Genomic DNA, 22484 nt, shown 5'->3' with positions numbered 1-22484 from the left:
AGAAACTCAATCAACAAACATTTAAACCAAACCTACAAAGATATAGACACTGAGACTGATTTATCCTTTCAACACACACACTCCTGTATATCTCCATATTTTTTGTTATATTTATCCAGAAATTAACCGCATACCAAAGGCTAATCTGCTTTAAAAACAGCGTTTACTGTAAGAACAGGGTGTCTCCTGACTCCATGTCCCCCAGGAAGCTTGTTCAGAGGTAAGATTTCTCACTCAGAGTAATTCTGATTTTCCACCAGATGTTCCCGACACATTCTCACTACATGTCTGGTTTTTACCAAGTCTGTCAACACTGCAGTCTACCATCTGGCACCACTGCAGCAGATAACTATCCTGTCACCTGAGAATGTCACTCACATCAGGGACAGTGGCTCCAGGAGCTCTGCTGGCCTGGTGCTGCTGCTGCTGGTGCTGCTGCTGCAAATGTTTGTTGGCTGACCGACCCCTGTGGTTTGTTCAGGCACACAGTTCAATAAGGCAACATGAGACCACTGCCCTATAAAGTCACTGAGAAGCAAGTAGTGGGCCAATAACAGTATGATCTGTTGAACAAGTGGATCAGGCACTTCTAGATTAGGAGCTATTTAAGATTAAGTTATCTGTGCTTTATCCCTTCGTATGATAGATAGATAGATAGATAGATAGATAGATAGATAGATAGATAGATAGATAGATAGATAGATAGATAGATAGATAGATAGATAGATAGATAGATAGATAGATGTACCCTTCATTGTACTATAGTGTAAATCTATTACAGGAGGTAGAAGGGGTCATATAAGACAGAGGGCTGGTAAGCACATGGTGGCAGGCGGATACAGATGCGCTATAAATACAGCAGCAGTGAGCTGTTACATAATTTTAGACTCAAACACGCACTCACTCACTCACATCCTGCCATCTCCGGGATGCGGTGTTGGATTAGGGACCTGTGCTTCCTTGTCATCACATCACGTGCCAACACAATCTTACAGATCAGTTGTGGACCAAAGCGTGTCCAGGGGACCTCCAGGGGTCCTTGAGAGAATAACAGGTCAGCCTGCAACTCCTTTGTGGATTCATGAGGATGACTGCACAGACCTGCCTTCACGATTCCATCTTCTAACACCTTTAGGCTGCATATATATGTATGTGATCGTGATTGGAAGTACACAGACAGAAATGTATCCTGTGTAATGTAAAACATAATACCAGTCACCAGTGGCAGATCGGCTGTCTAGTAGACTGGAGTGGGTTTGGAATTTCTGGAGGCAGATAATCACATTAGATGCAAGGACTTTGTGTAAATGGCTTATAGAGCTGGAGCACAGTGCGTCCGCGCCAACGGTGGTGGTCCCCGTGTCAACTCTTTATATACTCTGATGGTGAACAACCACGCTTCTACGTCACCGTGACTGCGATGACGCAGAGGGTGGAGCACACTCTGAAGAAAAATGGTTCAGGAAAAGCTGGGGCCAAGTCTATCTTTTATGTTGCTTTTAATATGTTTTAGGATCTGGTGCTGCTGTCTGACCCTCCTGTAAAAGATTATTACGGATTTGTTTTTGAGTGATGTCCTATTTCTGGTTACATAAAGTTCAAATATATAATAAAGCAACACTATTCCTGGGGGAACACACATTTATTTCAGCTTTAGAGAGCCCTTTGAATTACAAATTATTATTATTATATAATCTTTTTTAATTTTTTATTATACATCTTTTCCCAAATTCTAGTGTTTTTCAGGGTGAACTGTTCCAAAAATCAGCAGAATTTGACATCATACATACATTGCAAATGGCAAGCATATTTATTTCTGATATATTTATTAAAAAAAATTAAAAAAATGAATGGCTCAATCTCTCAGTAATTACATCAAGGCTGTAATAGACCCACCACACCACACCGACCACTAACCACCCTCTGGTGGTGAACCATCCTTTTCTGTGTGTGTGTGTGTGTGTGTGTGTGTGTGTGTGTGTGTGTGTGTGTGTGTGTGTGTGTGTGTGTGTGTGTGTGTGTGTGTGTGTGTGTGTGTGTGGTCTGCTCTGCACAGGCCCCGCTGCTCTGCGCGCAACAGCAACGCCGCGCCGCGGCCCCGATCAGGAAGTGAATTTGAAGAAAATAAGCGACTGTGGAGGTAGAATGACATAGAGGGGGGAGAGGTGGGAGAGAAGCAAGCGGAGAAAGAAGAGACCAGCGGAGGGAGGGATCGACCCTGTTTCTGGACCTGTACTGAGCTGCTCCCCATCTTGGATATAGGGCATAACACACCGCCAAACAAAAATGCTCATAAAGGAATTGTAAGTAGCAGTGCGTGCATGTGTGTGTGTGTGTGTGTGTGTGTGTGTGTGTGTGTGTGTGTGTGTGTGTGTGAGAGAGAGAGAGAGAGAGAGCGAGCGGAGGATGTGCGCGCGTTCATCGTTCATCCGTCTGACATTGTGGCCGGTCAGCCTGAGAGCGGAATTACAAGAGTGCGGCCAGAGGTGACGGCGACACCACCGCGTCCATCCATCGCTGCCAATGCATGCGACACTACACCGTCACCCTTAAGCAGAATAACCCCAGAGATAATAAAGCAGGCGGCTGTAGAAGCATCATCATCATCATCATCATCATCATCAGGCGGCGCATGCAGGCTCGGCTGTGCCCTTCACATTTTTTTCTCTCTCTCACTGTAGCGGATGAACAGGCTATAAACGTCCTTTTTTGCTCTGGTGCTAAAAAAAAAAAAAAAAAAAAAAAAAAAATGACGGATGCTCTCTATTGAAGAAATGGCTGGCCGTAAGCCGCACTGTTTCTGTGCCGTGCCGTGCCGTGTTAAAGCCTCTGTGGCCATGTTATTGGTGCGCGGTGAAGGTGAAATGACTGATGGAGCATTCCGGCATTTGTTCTCTGGAGGACTCGGTGATGGCGAGGTGTAGAGGGGACACCGGGTGGGGGGTAACGGGGTGGGGGTGGGCAGGTAGAAGGGAGGTGGTTGAAACGGTTTTTAGCAAACGCACCAGTCATTTTTTGGGGGGGGAGAATTTGACAGCTGGGCCGAGGGGACGTCGTTGGCACATCAGTGTGGGAGCGTGCCTACTTTAACACACTGCTTTTGCAGGCCTCGGTGTTCTGGATCACCGAGGCCTACTTTGAATCACCTGGTTGTTAGAATATTGCAGATGAATTGGGATGATAGTGGCCTCCAGATAAAACAAATCAGATATTAATCATGGTTGTGGACTTCCGACAGTAGGTTGTTCCTTCATGTTCAGGCTCTTATGTGGTGTCAGCCTGAACACCAGACTTTTTAAGGAGCAAGTGACCCACCTGTATTTAAAAAAAAAAAAGTCAACAGCCTGATTTCTCCCTCTTTTTTTTTGTGTTACGGTATATTTTCAGATGATTTTGCACCCTCTTTTCTACAAAATATCTAATTGTATTTATAAGATATATGCATTTTCATTGTTTAATGCAATACTATGGCAAGGTCAGAGCTGCGCCGTACTGTAAATTGGCACACATGTTCAGCTATTGGCAGCTTCAGCCTAAAAATAAAACAAAAATCTATATAGATCAGAGGGCATACATTAATCAACACTCAGGATTGTCTTGATTTTTAACCAAATGTATTCAATCAATTAATGGCCCAGCATATAATAAAAAAAACAGCTCAGGATGAGAATGATGGCATGGCTAAAGATTCAAAGTGATTAGGGAGAGTCTGGGTCTCAGCAGTCTGCCTGGAAATTAATTAAATCGGTCACGATTAAATGCTGAATGCACTTCTACACGCTGTCAACACATGGGCACGAGGAGAGGCTTGTGCATGACACACACACACACACACACACACACACACACACACACACACACACACACACACACACACAGAGATGCCACCATGGGGGTTAAGAGACAGTGAATTGATCTATATATGATCTGTAGTACAGGCAGTTTTTTTTCTTTTACTCTGTACCGCTCATCTGACCTAAATCACTCCTAGTACACCTTTTCTCCCAATCGATGAGCTTAGGCAGGTGTACAGAGTTACAAGAGCCACTGTACAATGTGTGATGTGATGAAGATAATGGAAAAGAGGCAGAGAAAAAGAAAAGAGTGGAGACAGACTGAAAAGGGGATAAAATGAGAAGACAGAAAAGACGAACAATGCAGGAGAGAAGAAGAGGGTGTTTGCTTTCTGAAGCAACAGAGACACCTGATCTTCCTGTCAAGACATTTAGACTAAGGAGAGAGAGAGAGAGAGAGAGAGAGAACATTAAGGTGACTTTAGTTCTTGTTTCACTTAAGCCTAAATTCAAAGTATTCAAATATAGCTCTTTTTAACATTCACCTCGTATTAAGCCATGCAAAAGACTTCTTTTTGGAGATCTGTTTTTAACATCTATACTGTAAGTTAATTCCTATTTTAAAATTGTTATTTGACATTACAGGCTGTCTCTGCCTTCCTTGCAGCATCTGGCATCCCATCCAACGTATGGCTGGGACTACGACCCAGATTACATTCAGTAACGACGAGTGGGATGTGGGATTATCTGAATTTGGGCATACATCACACAGTTACAAAACAGTCCAAAAAGCTGCATACTGTACATGTGCATTATGTGCTACAAAATGTGTCAGAGAAAGGAGTTAGTGCAGTGTGTTTAAGCTTCTGCTTACATCAATATTGTATATATAGATAGATACAGGTTTTTTTTAAAGTAATCTTTCCTCACATGCTAATAGTGTATGTGTGTGGGCAGATCTGTAAAGTGTACTGGGGCTACATTACCAAAGAATAATAAAACCAAAGAAGATTCCATAAAAATGCACCCTTGTGTCATCTTAAGTTTGAGTTCTCTGACATGATCAGTAACTTGTAACCAGCAATATGTCCCCATAAATAAAGATGTGTCAAATTTTGAATAAATTCATCATTCTACTTCGCACCAAACTGAAAAACACAATATTATTTTTTCTATTTGATGTATTTCAGCTCCAAATTTAGGCCAAGCTGCAAAAAGAGGTTTATAACATTACATTAGATTACATGACACATGGGAATTACAAGCAAAACCAATACATAAACACATTAACATACTTTTATTTTAGATCAGCTACTGAAAAAGTGAAAGACTGATCATCAGATCATAATAGGTCAATTATATTTCTTAGTAAAATACAATAAAAACAGAAGGGGGATGTCTTTTAGTGCATTGTAATCTTCACTTTACTGATAAAGGATTACTGGATCCCTTTTCATTTGTCTTTCCTGTACCGTCTGTGTAGTGCAACATGCGATAAGCTGTACAAACACCGAGTTGTATGTTTTACCATTATCTTATATTTTAGTTTCACTGGGCCTGCTGCCACACAGTCAAACTGTGCACAAAGAAATGTGTTCTTGACTCCTTCTGCAAGAGTGCTGGCATGGAAGTCATCATTTTGTTGGTGGTGCTCAATTTATATGGCAATTTGTTAGCCAGCTCATTTTCCCAACACTCTTTTGTAAACATAGTGGCGAAACAGAAAAACTGTTTGACAAAACATGGAACACTAAACTGAATGAGATGAATAATCGTATGCTTTATTCATGGACAGTGTACATGCATGTATGCTTTTTCAACAGCATCTTATTTTACACTTATTCATGCATTGGCTGAAAAGGACCAACGCAGGAGAACGGCCTTAAACATTTCCATCAGGAGAAACGTTCTGCTGTTTAAGAAACAATGTTAATTCAAAAACACATACGAAAATCCAAAACAAATTCAAAAACTGTATTCTGCTGCAAATGAAAACAGTGTTGCACAAAGCCAAAACAAATACAGCAACAGTTAATACGCTGCAAATACAGAAATGATGCAAAGTCAAAAACACACAAACCCCGAAAAAAACAGAAAAGCGCTGGATGTCCAGTCGAAAGAACTGGAAGAGAAGAGACAGTGTGTTTGTTTGTAAAGAGGCGACGATATAAGGTATACTCTCTTTTACATTTGGCCTTAATCTTTTACTATAATATACGTAAATCCATTGCTCATTTATAATGTTGTAAAAGACTAAGGCCAAATGTAAATAAATAATAAATACCTGTTTATGTTGCCTCTTGACTAAGTTTAAGTTATTAAGACTTCTCTGTTGTCTGGTCTCTCTGTATCTCTCTCTATCTCTCTGGTTTTCTGCTGCATTCATTTTGGGGTTTGCGTGTTTTTGACTTTGCATTGTTTCTGCCGCAGGTTTTTCCTTTTACAGCACGATTCTGTTGTATTTATTTTGGGTTTTCGAATTGTCATCTTTTCTGAAGCTGCAGCACATTTCTCCTAATGAAAATGTTTTAGGCAGATGGAGCACGTTGTTCCTTTTTGGCCACTGTCATTTTAGGTGCAGTACAGCCACTGAGGTCATAAATGACATGAAAATTATAGAACACAAAGATGATTGTTTTCAGCAGCCATATCCACATACATAGGTAACATAGATCAATGTCCTCGTTTTAAGTATAACCTCTGATAGAAACTGTTCTAAACCTTGTTAGAAGAACCTCTCCTGAAAACCAGTTTTTCTTGCTTTAGTGGTGCATATTCTCATTTTCTCCTGAGAACAGTAAAGAATAGATAATTTATTCTCTCCTGATGACTCAGTGTTACAGTGTCAAAGTGAAATACGTGAATCTTATCCTTTTTTCTTCAATGTGGAACCCACGCTAGATTTTATTATACGATTGTTAATAAAAGATGTGTCATGCCATAAAACATAAACCTAGCCTTGTCATTTATCGAGCGGAAACATCAAAGGAAGTCTACTCATCACTCTATGGGAGGTATAATTCCTCTAAAAAACTTGTTTAATGTCATATACTTTTCGGATAGCTCATATAGTTCCTCATTACGAATGACGGGGCTCACTACAGCTCAGCTGAAGTGTCCTCTGAGACAGAATCACGGAAAAGAAGCATGTTTGTCAGATAATTGGTGTCCGGATCTCTTTTAAGCTGAACGCTTAAATCAGTTCATGTTGTCAGTATGTCACTCACAATAGTTCTCCGTGCTATCCCAGTATGGAAGTGTTTTATTACCAAATTAAAGCATGATGGATGTCATATTATAATGCCAATAAGGAATTCAGGAGCACAGATTTCTTTTTCTCACACATCAGTCAATCAAAATGCCGTGCAAATATAATGAAACCAAAGGATGATTTATTTTGATGTATTGTTTTCTTTGGTTAGAATGGACAGCATCTGCCTGTTGATTGTCACCTTATGATTTTTGATTAACTTCCCTTCTCTTTCCTTCTCTTAACAGTCGAGTGATCCTTCCTATCTCTGTGGAGGAGGTAAGTTTCATTTCACTATATTTCAGAGAGTGTGTGTGTCTGTGTCTGTGTGTGTGTGTGTTCGCTAAAATGGATCAGGGCTCAGCTTTTGTTATCTGATTCTTTAGTTCGTTGTATTCGCAAGAGTGAAGCACAAGTGTCTGCCATTGCTAAAGCTGCTCCTTTTTGGGTGGCCTTCGGACATGTGTTTATATTTACGCTCTAACACACACATAAGACCTGTTATATTTGATATATCAAATGTCCACTCTATGCATGTATAGAAAAATGCAGCAAGTGTCACCTTGAGATAGAAACTCTTCATCATATTAAAGAAGGTTCCAGTCAGATAGAGCGGTGAACCAACGCAGTCAGCACAGTCTTTCATTGTCCTCATCCTCTTTCCTCTCTTGTGTCCCTCCGTCCCCTCCAATCGTTACTTCCAATGCAGTTTGCTCTTCTATTCAGGCCCTGCATCGTAAATGAGTCACCTGAAACTACTTCTGTGACTTCCTCTGTACACCAACCCCCAAACCCTATTCGCTTTGTCTCCCTCATATGTATGCACTTACAAGAGAGACATTTGAATTGGGCTTTTTATTTTCGTGATGAATAAATATTGACTACTGTAGGCTGCAAGCACTTAAATGTGCTCTTACACACAATAAACAGCTGAGTATGAGTGTAAAGAAGCAGTCAGTGCTCAGAGACATGATAACCAGTTTGCATTGTGCCATGTCCCTCTGATTTATTTCCCTTGCGTTTCCTCTGGTTCATGGAGGCTTTAGATCTACACATGTTGCTTCTCATTAACTGTGTGTGTTTGTAGCCTTGATCTTGATCATATCTCTACGTAATGAGGCAGGTTTCCTCTTGAGCAGGAAGCCCGGAAATCGTGTTTGAAGGTCAGCATGCAGTGTCACGATTAGATGCTGGACAACATACTAAAAGAGAATTATTCGACTAAAATGTGACTCACAAAGCCTGAATACAGTTGAGTAACGTGCCCTGTCTCTTAAACCACGTGTGCCCCCTCTGCCCTTGAATCATATCCCTTCAGAGCTTCATCTTCTCTGTCTTCCTCTCTACATCCCAAGTCTCTAAAGCAGCAGTCTTCAGTTATTTGTCATCAAATCACAATTGGGTTAGTGATATAATCCCCCATCATTTTTATTTCCTTTTTTATAGTTCTTTCACTGCTTAATTTGATTCTTTCAAAAGAGCACAGCATTTGTCTCTTCACTTGTGATGACCTCAGATTAATCCCTTTTACAAAGGTTTTGTTTTGCGGTGTACCTGTTGAATGAGGCTGTTCCAGCTGTTGAAACCCCTGAGAGAGTTTACTGAATTCAATTTCCTGTCCGTTGTTGGGATTTCACCACGTGGCTGAAACAAAAAATGAGGCCTGCATGTAAAGTGGAAAGCCTGAACTGGGTTAATCGTGCAAACCCCCATCAGGCGTCCAAATCTCACCTGAGTGTGTGATTTTGTTCAAACCACAACACTGGTGCCCCATTGAAGAGAGCCATGATGTCAACAAGGCTCTGTAGACCGGTGCATACCTACACCCCGAGCTGTCCATGCAACTCACGTTGCTGAAAAGAGGTGTATAACAATGTTGGTGTTTTAAAAGAAAAAACCTGGGTATTAGTCCTAAATGTGCTGCTTGAACAACAGACTTTTTCTTGTGTTAACGAACACAATTGGACCCTGAAGGAGAGGCGGATAACTTGCCCCGTACTCTCCCACTTTAACCTGCAGAAGGAAGATAACGGAGATAGGTCATGGTGTGTTTATAACCTTGTTTGTTTTGTTTAAAGTTTAACTTCTGTTAACATGTTAACATTAACAGTGCTGCTGCATAGTGTTTTCCACGTGTTTAAAACCGCCACCCATACATGGATCCTTAACTTTAGTTAAAAGGACCAGTTCCGCAGAGTTTGCCAGTAGGGCTTCTGTGTGATAAAGTTACAGTAGCTGTACTTTACTGCTTGGGTGTGGATCTGCCTTGCTTTGCAATAATTTATTGTTTTTACTTGCTAGTAATAGTACCCGCTCTAAATACTGTTAACTAACTGAAAGAAAGACATTTTGGTATAACTGAACAAGGACTCACCCCACAAGTCAAAGTTGAATTGTATTTGTCCAACACTGTTACCCAGGAGGCTTTGCTGTTTCTGCATCCCATTTATTTGGTCGGCAGTTGCTGCCTCTGCAGCTGACTTGAGGGAAAAGTCTCTCTGTTGCTCTACACTTTTAATCTTAGTGTTCACATTATGTGACTTAAATCGGTTTGGCAAAGGTTACTTTGGTCATTTTCTTTTTGTCTTTCATTGATGTTCCTGTGGAGGCATAACCTTTAAAATGAGTTCAAAAGGTCCAAAGGTCATGGTTGAAAGGAGCGGTCTCTGAACAGTGGCTTAGCTTATACAACTGATGCAGTAGTGTACAAATCTCCTCCACTCAAATTAAGGTGAAAACCTAATGCTATGGAGGAAAATCTACTTAACAATTCAATAACATTAACATACATTTACAACCAGCTGAAATCATTTTACATTCAGTATTACATGTATACATAGGAGGTGACTTTATGTGAGTATACCGTTGTCTTTTAAGGTGAAGAATCAAGCACTTTCATTCCTGTTCGACTAAAATGTTGTAGTTATGATGGAGTTTAATAGAAAACATTTCAGCAATTAAAACATCAATAATAGGTTTTGTATCAGAGGGAGAGAAAACATCTCTGGAATAGTAAATAAGGACCAACATTAAAACAAACAGTCCACAAATTATTTTATTGATTTTAAATTGTTTTCATCATAGATTTTTGGGACTTTTACGACATCAAAAGCTCAAAAAAAGCCCCAGAAAAGATAAATATATTATTATATTATTTTTTTGTTATTTTCCATTTTACCTTTTTTATTTATTTACTTTTTACATCGCTATGCTCTGATTTTTTTTTTTTCAATTCATTATATTTGCTCAATTACTGTGTTCCAGGATGGGGCAGAAGAGCATTCGATCACAATTTGACTCAGTAATGAGACGTTCTGTAAAAGTTAGTTGCGATAAAACCTAAAAAGAAAAGTGTAAAAATCCATTCTAGTACCTAGATTGTTTTTTGTTTTCTCTGGAGACTTTGTTATACGTGTGTAAATAGGTGACCTATAATATACTCATGGTTTGATTTTACATAAACCTTCAATAGCATAGAAAGAACAATAGAACAGAAAGAATAACTGTAATCCTTCACCTATGAAAATGATGGGCAATGACTACATCTACTTGTTTCATCTTTGCGATGTTGTACGTGTGTCTCCGCTCTGGTCCAGCTTTGTGCAGAGGTTATATTGAGGATTAGAGGTGATTAAGAAATGAAAGGAGCCATTGTCCTGTGTTTAAACACTTGCATGCACCTTGGGACCAGGAAGATGGGGGATGGGAGGAAGAAATGGGTGAAAATAGGATCAAATGTACACTATGTAGCCAGTTTGAGGAAACAAGCAGGTTGATACTAAAAAATGTTTATGGGTAATGAAGGCAAACAAGAGTGTGTGGGAGAGGTTACCAGGGTTCAGGGACAAGCAAAGGACAAGGTAGAGATCAGGAAAAGGATCAGAGGAAAAAGTAATCCACCACATAAGACTGAAATTAAAAAAATGTTACTGTAATAGCTCACTCATCTACAGGATAATACACATTGAAGTAAACAGCTTGTTTCTGCCTTTAAAGACACTTTATTCCTCATTCTAACCTGTTTTTTTCCTCTCTGTCTTCAGTACCAGGTTGGCCAGCTGTACTCTGTAGCCGAGGCCAGTAAGAATGAGACGGGTGGAGGAGAAGGAGTGGAGGTGCTAAAAAATGAGCCCTATGAGAAAGAAGGAGAGAAGGGACAGTACACACACAAAATTTACCATTTGCAGAGGTAAGCCGTTGTGGGACAGGTTTAAAAGTTCACTCAGGAAGACTGCTTCATTCATCCCTCCCTCGAGGCTACATCTCTTGGCCCTTATCCATTTGTACATGTCTGCGCTTCAGTCTGTTATCCCACCACTTTAGGGTCTTCTCCCTCTTTCACTCCGAGCAGTTTAGAAGGTTTTAACTACTTTCTAAGGAATAGTTCGACATTTTGAAAATAAATTGCTTTGTTGCTTGCTTACCAAGAGATAAATATGAAGCAGCTAGGTTAGCTTAGCTTAGCATAAAGACAGGAAGCATGGGGGAAACTAAGTCATGCTGGTGGCTCTGTTGGCCCGTACTTTGTGGCGCTTTGACCTAAATGTTAATGTTAGCATTTTAACATACTCACAATGATCTCTAATATACTGATGCTACGCAGGTATAATGAATTCCATGATCTGCTAAGCTTATCACAATTTAATCACACTGTGCATCAAAATCGAATCTTGATCAATGCTATGACCTCTGTAACATAATCTCTCCTGATAAAATAAATAGATAATTAAAATGCTATTGGATTTACCTTACTCTGTTTTCTCCTCACTCATCTGTCTTGCAGTAAAGTGCCGTCATTCGTCAGAATGTTGGCTCCAGCTTCAGCTCTCAACATCCATGAGAAAGCCTGGAACGCGTACCCATACTGTCGCACAGGTAGCCAACAAACACTCAAACACATGCACACAATAAATTATAATTGGTGGCACATACAGAAAGAAGTGATATATAAGATCCACAATAAAATGGAAAGAATACATTTCCCAGTCACAGATTTTTTTGGCTGTGCTTGAAAACAAACACAGACTCCATTAATCTACATGAAGGTGAGAGGTCCAAGGAGGAAGTCGCATCTTCCAAATCTGCTTTTTAATCTCCTGAGCATAAACTCATAGGGTGCAATCGCTATTTCATCTACCAAATCTATTAAATCTGGAGAGTTTTCCAATGCCTAAAAATAATGAAGGATGCTCCAACCACATCCACCATAATAACTGAAAACACACATTTTGATGTAATGCAGTGCAGATAGACTTTAATTTACTTTTATGTGTGAACACCGTTGACTCAAATGACTTAGAGGTCACATAGATGCTGATCTGTCAACGGGATTGTCTTTGTACCTCTCTGTCTCTCTCTGTCTCTATGTCTCCGTCACCTTGAAGTAGTAGTTCAATTATTAACTGCATGTCCAGTGAGAAAAGCCATGCAATCACTCGAGCCTTTCAGGCTGATATCACACATACACACACTCTAGCAGCTGCCAGACAGCCATCTTTCATATAAAGACACAGGACAGTTAAAGACGCAACCTGAACCTATACACAAAATACTGACCGTCAAATATGAATTAACAATTCCCTTGCTCTTCCTCTGTACATTGTGCAATACTGTAAATGCTATTCCATGACTGCATTATTTTTTTCTTTCTCTGTTTGCTCCTGCGCTTTCTTTCATATGGCTCTGCAGTTATCACTGTAAGTATTTTCTTTTCTTTTCCACTTACAGGTTGTATGTGTTGTGACATGAAGGAAACTTTGATGCAGATAGAGGCAGCAAGTTAACCTGAAAGTTGAGAAAGAAATTTGATCTATTTCAGTGACACAGCAGCAGCAGGGATAGTCAGACAGCATTACATTATTTGGTGTTGGTGTGTGTGGGGGAGCAGGAGACTAACCCGTGTGTATTTTATTTAACTGTTTTTCACTTGCTTGCATTTTATTCTATAGATTTACTGTAGAATAAAATAGATTTACTGTTCCCCTGCCACTCAGGATTATTTGTCTTTTCTCTGCAGAACGAGTACATGAAAGATAACTTCCTGATCAAGATTGAGACATGGCACAAACCTGACACGGGACACCTTGAAAATGTAATTAGTGAATACTGTGTTGAGCTGAGGAGGTGCATGCATGTATTTAAACAGCATGACGATGTGTTTTAATGCTGTTTTTGGGATGACTTCAAACAATGCACATGGCAAAGAGGTGCTCATTTTACACCACTTGTGGATGATTTTAAATGTCTCACATCTTGTTTGGGTGCTTTATGTTTATTATCCATTTCCTTCACGGCTAGATGTTAATTGACAACATTTCATACTACTTCAGTCTGTTTTTGTCCTCTTATTAAAAATTGCGCTCTGAATACTTGTGCACGACATACAGAAACACGCCCCTAGTTATATGGCTCCCATAATAACTTTGGCACAGTGCTCCTATATATAAATGAAAAGGATAATGAAAAAAACAGTGAGCATTCAAAACTGGAAAAAAAAAAGGCTCCACTAATTACCAGAGAAATCTGTTGTTTCAAAAACAATTTACCATGTCTCTGTTGTGTGTGGGCTGCCTTCAAAGACCTGTGCCTGTTTCCAGCTGTGATCTGTGCTGCTGTTTCAGGTACACGGTTTGGATGCTGAAACCTGGAAGAAAGTCGATGTAGTCTATATTGATATCGCGGACAGAAGCCAAGTGGATTCGAAGGTGAAAACGTTTAACTTAAGATCAACATTGAGACGATGACAGGGACTAGATCTCGTAGTTTTTGGGTCACCTCATCCATGTTGTTTATTCTGGTTTTTCCTGCCTCTCTCCAGGACTACAAGCCAGAGGAGGACCCTTGCAGGTACAAGTCAGTGAAGACAGCACGAGGCCCTCTAGGACCAGACTGGAAGGTACAATGTCTTGTTGTTAGTTTTCTCAGTTGGTTAAGACACGTTTCAAACCACTGAAATACATGATAAACATAGAACTCCAACCACAATACTGTTAATTATTGATGTGCAGAATAAAAAAATCACTTGATACTTGTTTGTTATGATGTTTTGTCAGTGCTGTAATTATTGATGTATTCCTCGTTCATAAAGGGAAACTAAAAGTTCTAAGACTGTAAAGCAGCGTTTACCTACAGTTTTCACACCACTCTGGCTCAGCACTATTATAGCCCAGCAATCTTTGTTAACAATTTTTTAAATCCTTGTATGTTTATTTGTGCACTTGCAGAAGGAACTTCCTAAGAAGACAGACTGCCCACACATGTGTGCCTACAAACTGGTCACTGTCAAATTCAAGTGGTGGGGCCTGCAAAATAAAGTGGAGAACTTCATTCAAAAGGTGTGTTTACAGTGTGGACTGTGGTACGTACCAGTTTGTCACTCAGTGTTCATCATGAAATCCTGCAGGACAGTCCTCGGTTGTGTGTGTTTGTGTTAAGGACTGTTAGTGTCTCATACCCTGTTCATGCATACAGTACATACAGTGTCTCACATCTTGTTAGCTTAAGGTAAAAGTGGAAAAGTACTACCCACTATGATGCCGTACATATGGGCTGCACCAGCCTCTAGTGGATAAACTGGGTAAAGCATGATGGAATTCAACAGCTTGATTTTATTATTTGGACTTAAAAATTCAGCTGACTTTATTCAAAGCACAATATGACTTTCTTTGTATTTCCACATGTTGTTTCACAGCAAGAGAAGCGTTTGTTCACTAATTTCCACCGTCAGCTGTTCTGCTGGATCGACAAGTGGATTGACTTGAACATGGAAGACATTCGTCGCATGGAGGAGGAGACACGCAAGGAGCTAGATGAGGTGAGAAAAACTGTTTTCCTCAGTCAGTAAATATATTAGTAATACAACAATTAGTAATTCAACCTGAGTCCCGAAACAGCGCAGGCTCTGAGGACAAACTCATACCTGAATATGAATTTGAATTATCATTCAGCTACAACATTTCTGTGTATGATGGGTTTGTCTTGTGTGCATCAGATGAGAGTGAAGGACCCAGTGAAAGGGATGGTGGCTCTAGAGGACTGAGGTTGAGTTGGACCGTGAATGCTGCTGCTAATCAGGTTAGAAGAACTTAACTGTTCTGTTTCATGGTACCTCTAGTATTTGTTTGACTGTCCGTCTGTACACATATACCTTTTTATATATATATATTAAAAAAATTTGACTGATCCATTATTTATTTACATTGTGGAAAATGTTTCTTGTGTGTGCTGTTACCCCTTTCCGTCTCTTTCAGACCAGACTACCCAGACACCAGCGGATTCACATCCTCCGTCTATTCCTACTGACACATCTGACCGGCCGGTCCAACTCCCCTTTGCCCCTTTCCCCTTCCCCTCCGGTACAATCTGGTTTTCAGGGACCTGGACCCAGTAAACTCGCAGTTTTCAGATGATCTCCTCAAACATATCCCAACCCCCTTGAGTCCCATCCATAATTTGTTTTTCCATCCAGTGTTCCCATCTTATTAAGTGCTCTGAGGCCTCCAGTAGCAACAATTTAGATCTTGTCAGTCCTCTCTTTCTCTCTCTGTCTCTAAACTGTTCTACGGAGAATTGTGTCATTTATCTCTGCAATTTAGGATTTATTTCTATTTAAGATGTCCCAATGGTGTATATATACAGTATACCGTATATCGGGGAGCTGAATAATTGTATTGAAGTATATATATAGACATATATATATATAAATATAAATATATATGAACAGGGTTTTTTTAAATATTTTGTCTGTAAGTTTGTCCGTGGATGTTTATTTTTTTTCCAGAACAAGCTCTATCTGCTCAGTGTTGAGTTTTGATCCTGTGATTATTTTATTTTATTTTTTGAATTTGTCATAATACCTCCTACTCTCCATTTGTGTCATGCTATATGCAGTGTTTCCTTTTATTGTTAAAAAACAATTTGCAAGTCTCTAAACCACAGCTGTAAGGTTGGGATTGTGCTGAGAGTGTTATGTTGTCCCTGCTGTAGTTCCTGACCTAACAGATAGGATTTCTTACCAGTATCTCCTTTAATATGTTGAGGCATCCATTGGCTTTTCTGCTGTTTTGCGAGTTTGTGTGTGTGTGTGTGTGTGTGTGTGTGTGTTTCGATAGCGTTTTAAATTCATCAAGGTTTCCAGCCATGTTTTTAATTTTTCAGTCTCCAGATCATTTCTAACTCTTCAGTTTCATCAGGTAGGGAGTGCAGTAATTTAAACACACACACACACACACACACACACAAACACACACGTAATATATATGATAGAAGTCAAATGTAACAATCTTGAAAGGAAAATACACATTAGATCAGCCATAAATGGGTCATTTTTTTCCACAGACTTCACATAATCTTTGCTGCAAAACTGTGATTGAAACGGTAGCAGCCATCATCAATACACAGCTCCTCACGCTCGCTGTAGATAGATAAATGGTTCTTTGAAAGTAAACTTTAAGTGATCTGCATCAGTTCTTGCCCTGTCACCCATCCTGTCACCTCCAGTGGATAAATGGTCTTATCCAGCGATAGCAATAACTACCATGACACGTTGGTCTCTCCTTTTGTCATCACAAATCTGATCTTACTCTACTGTGTGTTCCTATGCTGAAAACAGTTTGAGTAAAGCAGAGCCCAAGCTAAAAGTCAAGGATGGTTTAGGTGTTGATTAGTTATTTATTAAATGCTGGTTTTATTGTGTTTTTCTTTGGATGATGCAGATTCCTCTCCTACTGGAATCTGAAGCCTGTTACGTGTAGTAGTGTGGTTTTCCGGTATATGCATGAGTGTACATGAGTGACGTACAGTAGTGTCTTTGAAGAGATCTGATGCTGGCTGGTGAAGCTGGGAGGAAGTAATGGAGCTATAGGGGTGATGACAGCAGCCATGAACGTTCCTCCTCTAGTTGATGTCTGTTTGGCCTCCTTTGTCCTCAGTTACTTTTATTATCCATCCTCTATTTACCTTCCCTACGCATCTTATAACAGCGTGGAAACTTTAAAGAGCAAGCAACTGATAATGCCAGAACCATAATACTAATTTGGGTCACTCAGATTAAAACATTTTAATCACGTCATAGCCCAAAAAACTTTGAATGATTATACAATCATATACAATCAGATTGAATGTTTAGGAGTATGAATATCAGTTCCACTGAAGGGATTTTCATTGGCAATTCTTAAACAAAGACTGTATCAATTCCAGCTTTAAATTAAATGTCTGTATTGGCCGAATACTATATTTTGTTTTTCATTTTATTTTATTCTTTTTGGTCTGTAGCAACTCAGTCTGAGGATAAATCAGAAGACGGAAAAATGATAATGATTTTATTATGTTTTAACGCCCCGAGGTGCTCATAGAATTGGGGCGGATTTTCTGTAGATTGCAGCACTGACACCAGTCTTCCAATGCCTCTTGAATTATGATTACAACACACAGATATGGAGTATTTAAATGACTTTGTGTATCATTTTACAGGATGATATTGGACTAGTTTATACATCTATGTGATTCGTCTTAAGCCCACGCTCACAAGCCAATAAATCCAAATGTCTTATGCTCAGGGCATTATTGGCAACCATACAAGCATAGACGTTTATATTATCTGTATGTCAGATAAGGTTTAAAAACCCGTCACTGCATTTTCTGTTGCCTCCCCTTTAAAGAAAACACTGGACCTGGACATCCAACCCTTCCACCTCTCTCTGTGTCCATCAAACATCTCACTCACTTGTCTGTGATGGGGCTACCAACTGAATCATGGAGATTTATGGATGTACTGTATGTATTGACTGTAAATAATAAATAAATAAATGTAGATGAACACATATATATAGAACAGACTGTCCTGCCAGACTTTCAGCACACCCTTTTGACACTTGATCCTCTCATTCCATCGCTATCACACAGACCACAGTGACACATTTGCTCTCACAGAGGTGTTATTGTGAGGAACTGTAGAGGTATAATTGCTGAACTTTAGAGCTGACAAGACATTTAGAGAAATACTGTCAGTTACAGCTGTGTGGTTTGTATTTGGAGGTAAAAAGACATTAAAAATAAAAACCCTGTTCACTATTTCCTCTCCTTCTCACTTTGGTCTTCCCTCAAAGGGACCACGTCTTATTGGCAGGACAGTGTATAGATATATATATTTTTGTTCTGAGTGTTGTTGTACCTCTGTTGTCAGTCTCTGAACTACACTCGATTCTCTCACTGAAAAGGAACATATAACGGCAGCTTGGGTCAGTTCATTGATCCACATGGTTAGCTGATGGTGTCAGCCTCGGTGCAAGTTAGATTTTCCCCTCCTATGGTTTATGTGGGCGATTGAGGGGAAATTATTTTACATTTAGGAGCACTTGGAGACGGAGGGTTGAAGTTATAGCTACATAGAACAATTAGATGTGGTTCTTTGAAAAACAGATACTGATACTAGGTCCATTTTAAGAGCCTGAAGACACCATACAAACTTTTGAGAGAACATGGTTCAACAGAGACAATCTCATAGATATCTGTTGTTAGATTCCTCGATTTATGATCACATTATGAAACCAAATGATTCCAAAATTCCAAACTGTTTTAAAATCTCTCTCTCACTCTTTCTCTCTCTCTCTGACTCTCTCTTACTCTCTGTCAGCCCTATTAACTTGTCTCCTGTTTTTCTTTATTTTATTGTGAATTTGTGCCTTTTTGTCATCTTCCAATAACACTACTGTACATTGGAGACGTAAAGAAATGAATAAAAAAGAAGCAAACCAACTGTACATATGTTTTGATGTGAATGCTTTTTACTGTACTGTGAGACAAGAGCAAAGATCTTCTCACTTTTTATCGAGGTTATGTGTTTGGTCGTGTGTGTGACTGTGTGAGTCTTTGCTTCCGTGACTGAGTGTGCCCCTCTGTGTTTGTCCTAATCCTGCCTTCTGCTCCAGCAAACTGCACAATATTTGGGTGGTTAGTTACGGATGCCAACTCTCATGGTTGCGGTGATTCACGCTTTATCAGAACACTGTTTATTACCTATTTTACTGCCATTCACTCCCTGCTGACTGTGCACTCACTAATTATAACACAGCGGCCTTTCCCTACATACACACACATGCACAAACAACAGGGTAAAATTAATCAAGTTTGGATGGCAAAGATTACTTTAAATCCTGATTATGAGGCGGAGGAGGGGCCAGTACAGCGAGCTGCTACACTTTTTGTGAGTGGTTGGTGAGACTTCACTCAGTGAGTGGGTATCTGAAGGGAAATCTTTTGAACAGCCAACCATTATGACGTTTTTTTAGCATACGAGCAAAAACTGTTTTCTTTAAAGAACTTAAAATGTTCTATCTCTATCACTCAAAAACAGAGTACATCCTGGTTTTAAACTGTGACTTTCCTCCTGCTCTTTTTTCATTTATGCTTTATGACTATCTACTTAACGAGAAGTGATTTTAACAAAAATGTAATTGAAGACACGGCTGTAGTGGTAAATAAAAATAGTGGGTAAATTCTGAATGTAGTAGCTCTCTCAGGCTATTATAAAAAAGTTAGTCATTATTATTATTGATAATTTAGAACGATTCATTATGTTGTTTACATTATACTAAGTAAACAACGGTCAATATGAAATTGTACATTGTTTCATTTATTGGATTTCAAATGTCAACTATCAAAAAACTATTAAAACTCTCCCCACACTGAACAAACTAATCAGGAAATAGTAAAATAGCTCTGGACACTAAGCCAATGAATATTAGTCAAGCTTCTCATTTGAAAATAGGCTAATATTGGACTCATATGCTTATCTTACTAACTGAACAACCAACCACTTTTTAATATTTGTTACCGCTAGCCGTGTTATATTTTGGTCGTTTGTTTTTGTGAAGGATGTTACTTAACCTGAAAGGTGTCCTTTTGATTACAGGTTAAACGACTGATAGACTTCTTATTCCTCTCCCAACGATAGACCGTAGAACAAATTTTAGTGACCCAGTTCTGATACCAAAGCAACCACCAAGTAGCCGACGTTAAGAGTATACAACAGTGAAGGAGTGTATCCTTTACTTTGAAAATGAATAGCACAGCGTTGATGATAATTATGAAAATTAGCCTGATTGTTCTCCGGACTGTAAAAAAAACACATCAATTAACATATTCCTGGTTCGTGGAGCTATAGAGGGACTGGTAGGTCGATGTTGTTACCATTGGACGGAGTAGGCTAGTTGTTTCCCGCTGTTTCCAGTTTTTATGCTAAGCTAAGCTAACGGTTTTCTGACTTTAGCCTATGCTTAACAGAAAAATATGAGACGGATGTTGATTTCTCATCTAACTCTCAGCAAGAACGTGAAAAAAGACCATTGACGAAATATTTATTTAAGCAACAAAAAGTTGCACACACCATAAGTCTGAGGAAAGATGTGGGATCACTATGTAGGCCTACATTGACTTTGATCTTTAGAAATGAGCTATGGATTCTAAATTAACTAAATAATTTGGTAGCGATGTGCTCTTAAACTTTTGGGAGTTTTGAAAAATATGTCAAACTTGTTACTGTTTAAAGTATTTTAAATCCAGACCCGAGAGATCACATGTTTAAAACTGCCATATGTCCCTTCACTGAGACCAGAGCTTTTAATGTGAATTAAAAAAACTCTCAATAACATGGCATGTTTGTCATTACCCGTTTCTGAGCTTTGATTGAAATAGCACCCTACACATTCCATACTGTTAGGATTATTTATGAACAAACAAAGAGGGCTTTAGTGCAACAAATACCATGCGTCATGGTGAAATTGAATAAACAGACATGTCCATTCATGAATAAGATAATACTTTCTCACCAGGCTGTTAACCAACCTGGGCTAATAGCTTGATCCGATGTTACGCTTTAAGTCCAGAGCAGGTTGAGCGAGGGAGCTTGAAGGGCAGCAATTGAGAACAAAGCGAGGGAACCAAAAAGAGAACAAACAGGTCAAATAACGGGACTCACCGTAGGAAAACAGTCTCTTGACTCCCCTTTGGAGACCTTCGTCGTCTGTGCTCACGGGGTCTGTGGCTTTTTACGGACACCACAAGAAAGACACGCAGATAAAGGTACTGAATGGATGATGTTGTTTTTGTTTTTAGCTGGTATGTAAAATGGAAGAAAAAATAATTCAAGGTTATTGTCATGATATTGTTATTTTGCAAGTTATAGAGCATTGTGGAAGAGGCAAATGTGTTTCCTTGCTTCTGTCCAAGTGGAGAACTTTTTGGAGAATTAAGTGTCCCATAGGGCCAACATGGGTTGAATGTGGTTACAACTGCTGGACCCTTGCATTATTTTGAAAATCTTAAAACTTTACTGTGTGGAATTGGTTTCAGGAAAAAGCCAGTAGGGACATTTTTAGAGTTTACATATTCTTGTACAATTAGTATTCAACTGTACAGTCTCAGTGCCTGAAAGTTTTTTTACAAAAATCCAGTCTCTTAATAAGTCAGTGTGTGTGTGTGTTTGTGTGTGTGTGTGTGTGTGTGTGTGTGTGTGTGTGTGTGTGTGTGTGTGTGTGTGTGTGTGTGTGTGTGTGTGTGTGTGTGTGTGTGTGTGTGTGTGTTTTAACAATATTGTGGGGACAAGGACCCATTCACATGAGTTACATGATTTTACTTCTGGAGACCAAAATTAAGATACTTTAGCACTAACATTGTGGGGTCGCTGGAAAAAATAAGTATCAAAACAATGCCAACGATTTTATTTTCTGCTATACTCCAGAATCCAATGGAAAGATTCCACTGCCTTTTGTCGAGGAAGCGAGTGCGATGCTAGCGTCAGAGGTTGGCCAGGAAAAAAAAGTCATCCCTGCACCACTCTAAATGTGACATTTCTCAGATGGCCAGACACACAACTCCCAATTAATGCTAATATAGCTCTGTATCTGCTGCATTTGCAATTAGCCAACTAGTTTGTAAACCTGATAAATTTTCACTGTGGTTTTAGCTTGTCTTGCTGCCCCCAAATGGACATAAATTCCATTAACGCTAATGCAGTTTTAAGTCAACACAAAGTTCTCACAAATTACTAAAACAAGTGTGTCTGTTACAGACGAGTCACAAACGGTGAATACTTTAATATCCACATAATTAGCCGGTAACGGTAATTACACTTCAAGGCCCTCAAAATGTGCTCTAGTGCTTTGGACTTCAATGCTGGTCAACCACAAGCTCCTTTTGTACACAGCCTACCTGAATGATCGCCAACTCTAAATTGTTCCTGCATTATCTGCTATTCAGCTCACTATTAATTAAGACTTAAACCCACTAACGTTAAATATCCCACTGCCAGAGATTCACTGTAACCGTGTTAAAAACTCAAAACATATTTCAATCTGTTCATCAAGTTTACCAAAATGGCTCCCAGGTAAAGTGTCTCTGTTATTACATATGACCTTCAGGGCATTTCCACTTAAACGTGGATG

General features: G+C 39.4%; 1 protein-coding gene across 1 annotated transcript; it reads left to right on the top strand.

The window, feature by feature from the left end:
* The first annotated feature begins 2183 nt into the window (after window positions 1–2183).
* On the top strand, window positions 2184–18758 carry pitpnab (phosphatidylinositol transfer protein, alpha b). The gene is made up of 12 exons (XM_054625439.1): window positions 2184–2303; window positions 7293–7323; window positions 11088–11233; window positions 11828–11919; window positions 12733–12740; window positions 13061–13135; window positions 13665–13748; window positions 13862–13939; window positions 14268–14378; window positions 14735–14857; window positions 15035–15117; window positions 15294–18758. Exons 1-11 carry the CDS (start codon window positions 2287–2289, stop codon window positions 15080–15082), a joined length of 813 nt encoding a protein of 270 aa, XP_054481414.1. The 5' UTR covers window positions 2184–2286; the 3' UTR covers window positions 15083–15117; window positions 15294–18758.
* Window positions 18759–22484: the final 3726 nt, after the last annotated feature.

The sequence above is a fragment of the Anoplopoma fimbria genome, chromosome 24 (assembly GCF_027596085.1).
Source record: "Anoplopoma fimbria isolate UVic2021 breed Golden Eagle Sablefish chromosome 24, Afim_UVic_2022, whole genome shotgun sequence".
Classification (NCBI taxonomy): domain Eukaryota; kingdom Metazoa; phylum Chordata; class Actinopteri; order Perciformes; family Anoplopomatidae; genus Anoplopoma; species Anoplopoma fimbria.
Note: the sequence above shows the minus strand (reverse complement) of the source record. Positions and strands in the feature narration are given on the sequence as shown.